Genomic DNA, 11468 nt, shown 5'->3' with positions numbered 1-11468 from the left:
ACCTGTCTGCAACAGAGTAGATATTAATGAATGAACCTCCAAATATAATATGTCAGTTTCTATCCCAATTCTGATTCTTTTTTGCTACTATTAAAAAAAGCGTTCCAAAATACAATTTAGCACTAGTCAGCATTTTAGCATTGATTGACACATGGTGAACTGATCATGGCTTCCAGAAAGCCAACTTTTATATACATATATAGCATTGTTGTCGTTGTTTATATGGTCAAGTAAAACAACTACGGTGCAAAAACCTATGGACATACACGTTTCTGTCATAAAGAAATGGAAGTCGAATTGCTCTATTCTCTCTCTCTCTCTCTTTCACTCCATTATCTCCCTCCTTCTAGGTTTTGTATGGTTCTTTAGCCTTTTTGCTTAGTTTTAAAGTCAACAACCGATCTTTATAAAGAGTGGGGGGGGGGGGGCAAGGGGTCATATTTAGTTGAAGAGAAACCGGTAAATCTACTTCTTTTTCTTCTATGTTGATAAGTAAATGGCGATCGCGCGGGAATGGGGAGGGGGGCGGTAAGGACTGTGTACGAGAGTCCATTGAAGTCCTTAGATTATAGCAATTGCCACAGGTTGATTCAAACAAAGAACTCCTTTCACCTACACAGAACCACCACTGCGTTCTTGCCACCACTTATTCAGACTCAGTGAGGTTATTTTTATCTTTTTATGACTGGATTCTTAGCAGAGCCAATACTGGGAAAGGCTGCATACCTCAAGTCATGGAGGTAAAAATGCTCAAATCAACAGTACTAAAGTACTCTCTGAAACTCAGAAAAGACGCTGGAGCGAAGTCATATGCCCCTGTTATGAGCCTTAAGCTTAAAGCTCATCTTGGATATGTTTCGAATGGGGAGGGGGGGGGGCGGGTTGGGACTGGTGTATGAGAGCCATTGGATCCCTGTGTTATCAATTGCCGCAGGCTCATTCAAAAAAATGAATTCATGTCACTTTAGTATACACAGGGCCACCACTGCGTTTAGTCTTTCTCACCTCTAATTTAGACTCAGTGAGGTCGTTGTAAGTTTTCTTATGACTGGATTCTTAGCAGAGCCAATACTGGGAAACCTGGCTGCATACCTCAAGTCATGGAGGTAAAAATGCTCATATCAATAGTACTAATTAAAGTACTCTCTGTCACTCAGAAAAGACGCTGGAGCGGAGTCATATGCCCCTGTCATGAGCCATAAGCTTAAAGCTCATCTTGGATATGTTTCGAATGGGGAGGGGGGCTGGTTGGACTGTGTATGAGAGCCATTGGGATCCCTGTGTTATCAATTGCCGCAGGCTCATTCAAAACAATGAATTCATGTCACTTTAATATACACAGAGCCACCACTGCGTTTAGTCCTTCTCAACTCTAATTTAGACTCAGTGAGGTCGTTGTAAGTTTTCTTAAGACTGCAGCTGGATTCTTAGCAGAGCCGATACTGGGAAAGGCTGCATACCTCAAGTCATGGAGGTAAAAATGCTCAAATCAACAGTACTAAAGTACTCTCTGTCACTCAGAAAAGACGCTGGAGCGGAGCCATATGCCCCTGTTATGAGCCTTAAGCTTAAAGCTCATCTTGGATATGTTTCGAATGGGGAGGGGGGCGGGTTGAACTATGTATGAGAGCCATTGGAATCCTTGTGTTATCAATTGCCGCAGGCTCATTCAAAACAATGGATTCATGTCACTTTAATATACACAGAGCCACCACTGCGTTTAGTCCTTCTCAACTCTAATTTAGACTCAGTGAGGTCGTTGTAAGTTTTCTTATGACTGGATTCTTTAGCAGAGCCGATAGTGGGAAAGGCTTCATACCTCAAGTCATGGAGGTAAAAATGCTCAAATCAACAGTACTAAAGTACTCTCTGTCACTCAGAAAAGACGCTGGAGCGGAGTCATATGCCCCTGTTAGGATCCTTAAGCTTAAAGCTCATCTTGGATATGTTTCGAATGGGGAGGGGGGCGGGTTGGACTGTGTATGAGAGCCATTGGGATCCCTGTGTTATCAATTGCCGCAGGCTCATTCAAAACAATGAATTCAGGTTACTTATACACAGAGCCACCACTGCGTTTAGTCTTTCTCACCTCTAATTTAGACTCAGTGAGGTCGTTGTAAGTTTTCTTATGACTGGATTCTTTAGCAGAGCCGATACTGGGAAAGGCTGCCTACCTCAAGTCATGGAGGTAAAAATGCTGAAATCAACAGTACTAAAGTACTCTCTGTCACTCAGAAAAGATGCTGGAACCATATGCCCCTGTTATAGGAGCCTTTATGAACTAAAGCTCACCTTGGGTATGTTTTGCTTCGTGTGTCGTCCTCAGTGTATTCAGGGGCTCGCAATGTAGGAGCAATGTGGATTCTTGGCAGACGTTACGTATGCCTAACAATGCGCGTACTGATCTTTAACCCTGCTACCGACCTTGCAACATTATTCTTCCAGTTGAATGCTTTCTAGCACTCTGGGTGGGCTAGTCACGTTTAACCTCCTTGGTGTAAGTCAACAAAGACGACATAGTTTACATACAGTATCTTCTCTCAAGTGATACTCGAAACAGACTATTATTATTATTATTATTTCATCTCAAGACGGCTGGGTAGCCCCAATTCAGCTTGAATCAGCTGTTTTCCAAGGGGGCCCAGCAAAATTACACAGGACATAGTAACGTACAGTAAGACAACATACAGTAAACATAAAAGTCCGATTCGTCAAAACAGAGTCGTAGTCCAATACTCAAAATCCTAGCCGTTCAAGGTCAAAAGCACGAAAATCAAGGAATGGAGGTCAGAGCATAAAGGGTGAAATTAAATGATACTGTCGTTTGGTTTAGTCTAGTCGACATGTTTGGTATCAAGGTCACAGTTGGTATCAACCTCGCAGACCTTGACGTACTGTATATCATTGAATTGTAGATCACAGGTAACTGCTGTTTACCACACCTCGATATCTATATTTACCCCTTGTCGTGCTGGACTTTTTTTACACAATATTTTCAAGTAATTTGAAGTCGTAATCAGGTCACAGACCCTTGGATTTTTTTTGCCTTGGGGTGGCGTGGTTACATCCGCAATTGTTGCGTTTCGCTGCGGTGTGATGCGTTGCACGAGAAATACCCCCAAATGGTACATACACAGGGCAGATGGTACAGTATGTACAAGCCATATATATATATATATATATGGGTCTCGCAGAACAAGGGTTTTAAATCAAGATATGCCTGCCTTATGATTTGTCAACAGTTGACATTTGACTGAGTTGTGGTTAAGTGTAATTTCTCAAGCATGAACTCAGAGCAAATTATGCATGATTATCCTTGACGTTTGACCTTTTGGTTGCCTTGTAATAACGCTTCAGGACATGTAGAAAACATGGCGATGACAAATACAATCACAATTAAAACTTACTAAATCACGGTGTATTCGACACCACAGTACACCAGCCACTCAGAGACTGTGTCCCGCATGTAATGAAAATATTGAAGATAAATTTCAATTTGTTATGACTTGTCCCACTTACAGTAAAGAGAGAGGAAAACTGTTACAGACTATTACTACTAGGACAAATTCGTGATTTTTGAAGTTGTTGGTACGTATTCAAAAATTAATAGAAAATTGAGCTTGTAGACAAAGAATAATGGAAAAGATTTTAACCACACACTGTTTCTCTTTATTCTTGGTAATAATCTTGGGTACATATAGCTTTCAATACTTCTAGAGCACATTACAAATTAGTACTTTGATGTTTATATCATATTTGTTTTAACATATAAACGTTGTATTGAATTTGAACCTTGTGAAAGTCAATGGTACAAAATCAGGCACAAAAGCTGTAAAATATGAACATGCTTTGCAAGATATTTTGGATTCACTGCTCAAGTAATTGTTAGAATGTTCTTCATGCTCAATGACACAACATATTTTGAAATTCATCTTTGCAGAAAAAAGTTCCTGTTAGTCAAATACTGACTGTTCTATTTTCTTTGATTTTGATTATTAAAAAAAAACTCACTACGATTGAGTTAGTCACCCTTTGCATATATACTTGTTACTTCCTATTGCATTTCTGTATCAGAAATCTACTCAAGCAAACTAATTATATAATGATCAAACAAGAGAAAATAAACAATCAAAGGCTTCTTTAGTGACACAGTTCAGTGTCTTAGTGAGCATATATGTAAATACGTTGTGATATCAGTACCAAATAGGCACGTCATTGCATATGCAGTAATTTTGGTCTTTAATGATTTTCATTAAATTAAATTTAAAATAAATTTAATATGAAGCCCGCGTCTACAGCTTCTTTAAATTTCTTTGAGCCAATGGCACAATTCCGGTTCTCAACCCTCGCTCTTTAATCTTCTAATTCTACTGAGGATCGTCATGGAACCCTGTATCAGTGGTGGTTGTAGTCTCTTCCGCCGTCTATCCCTGTCCTGTAAATAATAAACAAGATAACCAGTCAATCTACTATTGGTCTAGATGGGTCAGCTGATGTTTCCAAGATGGCCGACCTATGACGTCACAAATCAAGATGGCGATGACTAAAAGCCCAAGGCCAAACAGAAGAATTTTTTTTTCGCCAGACAAAAAAGCTAGTGATTCTTATAGATAAGAGCTTGATCGTCTCCATAGATGAAAGTGAAATGTTTGAAAGCACAGCGTTATGTATTCCGAAATTTGATGTCAAGAAAAAGAAATCATCAGCAATAAAGAGCATGCGGGATAAAGTACCTGGAATGATTTGGCAGATGTAGGGAGCTCTCCACAGACACGGCCCGTTACCCCACATTGGAATCTTAGTGCTGGTGCAATAGGCAACACAATCCCCCTGGTTGTCTGGCTTTCCAAGATCATAGGCGTTGAACTTGTCCGGTGAAAGAGGGGTGCCGTCGATCCAAATCGACCTTCCTTCCCTGTGGAGGTAGGTCAGGCCAAACCAGAAGTACCTGTAGACCCCGTTCAGCTTTGCGCGGAGGAAGTCGTTGGTCTCACTGTCGCGGGGCATGGCGAGGGTGCCGCCCTGCGCACTCCCGCGGCAGGCTGCGCCTGCCTGGTAGAAGGTCTTCATGTTGTAGAAGATCTTGTAGCAGGTTTCACGCAGCTTCATGTAACCGTTGGGACAAACTGAAAAACCAAACATCACGAATTATGTCTCAGTATGGACAAAATGCTACTACAATTCACTGTCCGGTTTTGGGCAGACCACATTATTTGAATGCTATAACTACACATGAAAAGAAATCAAAGATGAACTTATTTTCATGTTAAACTTCACGGTTTGCATATGAAAATGAAGAAGCCTACCGGTTTTCGGCTTCCACTGCTTGAGAGCCTGCGGACCTGCCGGCCGAGCAGCAGGACGTGGGCGGCCTGGAAAAGATGGCGGCCCCGGTGGACCAACTGGACCCAGGCGGTTCCGGCAAACCATCGGGCCAGCCGGCCCCATGGATCCCTTTTCTCCTGGAGACCCAGGAAGGCCTGGAGGTCCGATAGGGCCGGACATACCTGTCGGACCAGGTGGCCCAATAGGCCCCATCAAACCTCGAGGTCCAACTGGTCCAGGGGATCCGTCCCTTCCCGGGCGGCCGGCCGGCCCAATGGGCCCCATTCCTCCTGCAGGTCCAGTTGGCCCTGGAGGACCGGGTGGCCCAAGTACTTTCGGCACTCCAGGTACAACTGGACAAGGAGACCCATCCTTTCCAGGGCGGCCAGCCGGCCCCCTGTTCCCTGTAGGTCCAGTTGGCCCTGGAGGACCAGGTGGTCCAACAAGCCCCTTTGGCTCTCCAGGTACAACTGGTCCAGGCGGACCGATCTTTCCCGGCTGGCCAGCCGGCCCCGAGGGGCCCCGCTCCCCTTGAGGCCCAGGAGACCCCACACACTCACGCAGGGCTCCCTGCTGTTTTGGAGGATCGGGCTTGGTCTTGCAATTTACTGGAAAATACATAGTGAAATAGATGTGATGTTATAGTTTTGATTTGTCTGCAGAAGGCAGAAACACATTGTATGAAATGGATTTTAAACATGTATTCCATGATATTAAAAAAAACATGCTACTTGCCTTCCAGCTGGATCACACGTGCCTGAAGGTCGCCCAACTCTCTAAAAAGAGTAGCAACGTGAACTGTAAAAGAGACAAAAAAGGGTTGTGGTGGGAACCTACCCTTGGAAAATTTGGAAAATTGTGAATATTCTTTAATGTGTTTACTGAATGTAACCTTACTTTGGTTTTAGTTCAAACGAGGTGGTTTAAAAAATACATATGTATACTTATAATATAACAAATAGTACCAAAACATTCAAATAAAAATTATACAACCAAAATAGTTATGATTACTATGAGTTGGACAATTGAAAGAAGGCTGCAGTTCCAAGGAAAACAGTTAGAAGGCCCAAGCCAACACTACACATTTCCAATACAATAAGATGCTAGTAACTCAAACTCACCATTTATGATCAGAACCGGAAGTTGCATTGTAGTTCTATAGAAATAAGCTAGGAGGCCCATGATCAAATCTGTCATTTGCATTGTTGACACCAAGCCTATCTGAATACCAAATTTCATCTTAGTCCATCAAAAGCCTCCTCAGTTAGAACACAGCCATACATATACAGATGCACAAACTTAAAAGCTTACAGGAAACATAACGCTCTTGATGAAAAAACTGACCTGCAAAATACGGCACAAGCACGAGGAGGACCAGAACAAGCATGGCGCTTGAGACTTGCCAAAACGTCTTACACAGGTTTTTTCCTTTAATAGGCTTGTAGTCAGTGGATGCATCGTAGGATCCTATTTATTAAAACCAGGCAAAATCAGTAGTATAATCTTTCCACATTGGTGACGTTTAGAGAGACGTGATTTTAAAGAAAGTTAAGATTTTAAAGCTTGCAATTCTTTTATTTTGCATTTTTTGCATCTATTGGGCTTACTTTGTTGGTTCTGCAAAAGGTATTTGTCTAGCACAGATTAATTATCCCATCAAAGACTTAACTGTGTTTTTGATATGGATTTTTAAAAATAACATGGGTCTTTTGCAAGATATCTATAGACATTTTTACATCTTACTTCATAGACCATACTGTTAGGATAAAACATAATATATTATACTTATAACATATACATATACTGAATTTTTGTATCGTTTCTGAAAACATTTTAATCATTTGAGTAAATCACGAAAAAAACAGTAAGTGAAACGATCATTAAATCATACTACCACACAGATCTACAAAGTAATGCAGCAAAAAAGACGCTTAATGTTTTTATGATTAGTCATTGTTTTGGATCTGACGATTATTTTCATCGGGACCTACACTGGTTTAGGCCTGAATTACAAAGATCAGACCGCCTTATCATTACAGCGTTTTTTAAATATTTCAATCATTGGGGTGACTCACGAAAGAAAAGAGTAAGCATCAATATGTATTTAATAATGCTACCACATAGATCGATGAAATGCCTACTACTACATAGATCTACAAAGCAACACAGCAAAACAGACTCTTAATGTTTGATAATTATTTTATGTTTTGGATCTGACGATTATTTTCAAAGGGACCCAGACTGATTTGGGCAGGAATCAACTAGCCCCACCCCTTCGATTAGATATCCCGGCAAACACTGGGAGGCAAACGGGTCTTCCCCAGAATGTCCAAAACAACCCGTAAACTACCCGGTGGGGCACTAGTTTGGAAGTGGGACTGAGATAGAGTGCTGTTTTACCTGCCCTGGAGCCGTACAAAGGGTTGATGATTTCTGCATCAGTGCTGCTCGAGTCGGTCTGTGAGACGTATACGCGGGTAGCCGAGGTACCTGAAGAAAAAGTTTACGTTTACATGTTTGCGACAATTTCTGAAAACATTTTATCAATCAAATTGCTTTCTTTTATATTCTAGAATTCTATAGATGAAACGATCTGTATGTTTTATAGTAGAAACTATATGCTTTTAATGCATTGTAAATATCAATGCATTGAAAGCATGTAATTTCTACTATAAAGCTTCAAAGTATAGTACATATATGTATAAATGAATGCAATAACATACAGATCGTTTCATCCATAGAATATAAAAGAAAACAATTTGATTGATAAAATGTTTTCAGAAACTGTCGCAAACATCATAATACCAAATCGAACACGAGTTCTTATAATTTGTCTCGGCTGTAAAAGAAGCAAAACGATCGATCGATCAATCAATCAATCAATCAATCAATCAATCAATCAATTGACATGCATAAATCAAAGTATATTTACAGTGTAGGAACTGATTTTTAAAAATTTTTTGACATGCATAAATCAAAGTATATTTACAGTGTAGGAACTGATTTTTAAAAAAAAATTGACATGCATAAATCAAAGTATATTTACAGAGTAGGAACTGATTTTTTTTAATTTTCTTTTTTTCATCATCATCATTATCATCATCTTCGATACTGCTCACCGCTCTAACAAGAGGATTATTAGCAGCTGCGCAGATTAGTGACTGTGTGCAAACAAAGGGTAGGGTAGGGGTGGACGTAGACAAGTGCAAGGACGGAACAAGTCAAATCAATAGTGCTATATAGTATTACACATATTACATATGTACAAGGACAGGGAGGCAGCTCAATGCAGCGAAGCCCGTCCCAGCTCTGCTTTAAACTGGGAGATGGACTTCGCCTCCGCCACACTGGGCTCAAGTTCATTCCACTCCTTGATGGTGCGAGGGAAGAACGAGAGCCTGTAATAGTTGTTCTTACTCGCGATGGTCTGCAGCTTTAAAGCGTGATTAGTGCGGCAGGAGCATCGAGCTGCCGGGACAAGACACGAGGTGTGGGGGGCAGAGATGGTGTTGTGCAGGACTTTGTTTTGAATGTTCTTTTATAGTAAATCATTTTGAATGTTCTTTTATAGTAAAGCATCGAAAAATATACATCATTTTCGATCATATTTGGGCATTTGCAGCTTAGAATAGTAACAGAGTACATAAAAAAGTGCCGAGGTCTACATATACATGGACCAAAATGTACAAATTAATTAGTCTGGTAAGCCATTCAAAAAGATGGTTGTTGGCCGTATGTTTTGCACTACACTCTGGTCACTATATTCATATTCTAGCTTGGCCATCCAAAACTAAAACAAATGTTATTGACATGAATACAGTTGGCATATATCACTGCATGTAAAGTGGGATTGATCAATTATGATAAATGGTAGGTAAATCTTGCAATGGTTGCATTAGGTGATCAACGTCGCAAGTATATATTTCATGCAAGTATTCAGCGCTATTTGTGCAGAGAGCCCCACATATCTAAACCCCAGTGTTATTCTAACTATCAAGTGATAATGTCCAACGTACGTCTGGATATTGCTACCTATACACAATAGAGATAGTATATGGGGTAAGTCTGATACTGGTAGTGGTTGCTAAAAGCAACCTTTACCAGACTTACACTGTATTTATCGCTATTACTAATATCGTGCAGTATTATATACAAACAGGCGAGGAACACAGGAGAGAAATACCTCCGCCACGGCGACTGGTAGTTGGGGGCGGCGGCTGTCCCGACATCGTGCCAGCTGTCGCCGCTCCGGACAGCAGACACACGTCTTTACAGTAGTCACCGGGCAGCAAAAACACGTCTTTACAGGAGCCACCAGGCCTGCTGACTGACGCCCAGACCCAGACACAAAGTAATAATTATTACAGCTTCACACAATACAATTGAGACCGAAAGTTGAAAGCAAAGCATCGTGGTTTAAAGCATAGGTCCTTGTTTGAAGTTTCAATATCGCACTGCTTCTTTTACAGCCGAGACAAATTATAAAACATCGTGTTCGATTTGGTATTATGATGTTTGCGACAATATATGAAAACATTTTATCCATCAAATTGTTTTCTTTTATATCTTATGGATGAAACGATCTGTATGTTATTGCATCCATTTATTCATATATGTACTATACTTTGAAGCTTTATAGTAGAAATTATATGCTTTTAATGCGTTGATATTTACAATGCATTAAAAGCATATAGTTTCTACTATAAAGCTTCAAAGTATAGTACATATATGTATAAATGAATGCAATAACATACAGATCGTTTCATCTATAGAATATAAAAGAAAACAATTTGATAAAATGTTTTCAGAAACTGTCGCAAACATGTATACGTAAAAGGTAGACGTGTTCTAAATATGTACGAAATGCATTTCAGAAGCATAAAATAACGGTTTCACTAGTTACCTCCATGAAATGGAAGGTATTGTTTTTGGCGCGTCTGTGTGCGTGTGTGTGCGTGTGTGTGTGTGTGTGTGTGTGTGTGTGTGTGTGTGTGTGTGTGTGTGTGTGTGTTTGTGTTTCCGCTTTTTTGTACCTTCATAAGTTCATAACGCCTTCGTGGATTGTGGTGATATTTGGTATGCTGGTAGGTGTTGGGGGCGAAGGTCAAGGTCAAATATTGGCCTCCTGGTGGATGGCCTTGGTAGTGCAGTAGCACTTCCGGTTTAATGAGGAATCTCCTTTGCAGCCAACAGATGTGTCATTGTGTGGCTATCGAGTCAGTGCGCTTGGGACCCGGTTTGATTAATGGGGTTCCCTCAGGTGAATAGGTGACCTATTTCAGGGTTAGGGTTTGTATTAGCTGCAGGCCTGATTAGCTGTGTGTTTGAAACACTTAGTGTACTGTATACAAAAACTCATATATTTCATGGAGGCCTGTCTGTCTGTGTGTTTGTGTTTCCGCACATTTGTAGTCAGCATAACTCCATAACGCCTTTATGGATTGCGATGATATTTGGTACGCTGGTTAGTCTTAGAAAGACAAAGGTCAAGGTCAAATATGGGCCTCCTGGTGGATGACCTTGGTACTGCAGCAGAACTTCCGGTTTTTGTATCTTTTGTCCTAAACATGCTATGGTCTTGACTTTTTGGTGACAGATAGCTTTTCCTGTCAGGAATAAGTGGCGTGAGTTTGGTCCCCCTAGCAGCTTGTTTTGGAACTGCAGGAGATTTTCGGGCGAAATCTTTAAAAGCCAATAAGTCCAGATAGGAACAAGATATTATCATCATTTTTGGTAGGTAGGTAGCTGAGAGAAAGATGTACATAATTAACTACAAATTATGCAAATGATGACTTAATTTGCATAATTAATGAGGAAATTCTATAATTACAGTGTTTTACATTATAGTACTTTCATACATGTAATTTATGTAATCTATGGCAGATGGAACATCAACAGATACCAATTAAGCAAATGATGACCTAATTTGCATAATTAATGCGAAAATTCTATGACTCCTTAGTGGTAAATGATGGGAATTTCATACTTGGTATATGTGCAAGTTAATCAAAAGTTAACATCACGATGCATTTATTATGTTAATGTGGAGGTAATTTTCATAATTAAAGAAGAAATTTACATTTACATGTCAAGCCCATATTTCATGGAGGTATGAGATCTCGGAACTCTTGTTCTAGTTTGAA

The 11468-nt window shown here is 40.3% G+C and overlaps 1 protein-coding gene across 1 annotated transcript; it reads right to left on the bottom strand.

Annotated features, from left to right (window-relative positions):
* Positions 1 to 4398: 4398 nt before the first annotated feature.
* On the bottom strand, positions 4399 to 5120 carry LOC109479536 (C-type lectin domain family 3 member A homolog). The gene is made up of 2 exons (XM_019781518.1): positions 4734 to 5120; positions 4399 to 4435 (listed from the first exon to the last, which is right to left on the bottom strand). The coding sequence occupies exons 1-2, from the start codon at positions 5107 to 5109 to the stop codon at positions 4425 to 4427; spliced, it is 387 nt and encodes a 128-aa protein (XP_019637077.1). The 5' UTR covers positions 5110 to 5120; the 3' UTR covers positions 4399 to 4424.
* Positions 5121 to 11468: the final 6348 nt, after the last annotated feature.

This window comes from Branchiostoma belcheri, unplaced genomic scaffold (genome assembly GCF_001625305.1).
Source record: "Branchiostoma belcheri isolate BF01 breed outbred unplaced genomic scaffold, Haploidv18h27 scaffold49, whole genome shotgun sequence".
NCBI lineage: Eukaryota > Metazoa > Chordata > Leptocardii > Amphioxiformes > Branchiostomatidae > Branchiostoma > Branchiostoma belcheri.
The sequence above is the reverse complement of the archived record's forward strand: the minus strand, read 5'-3'. Positions and strand labels throughout refer to the sequence as shown.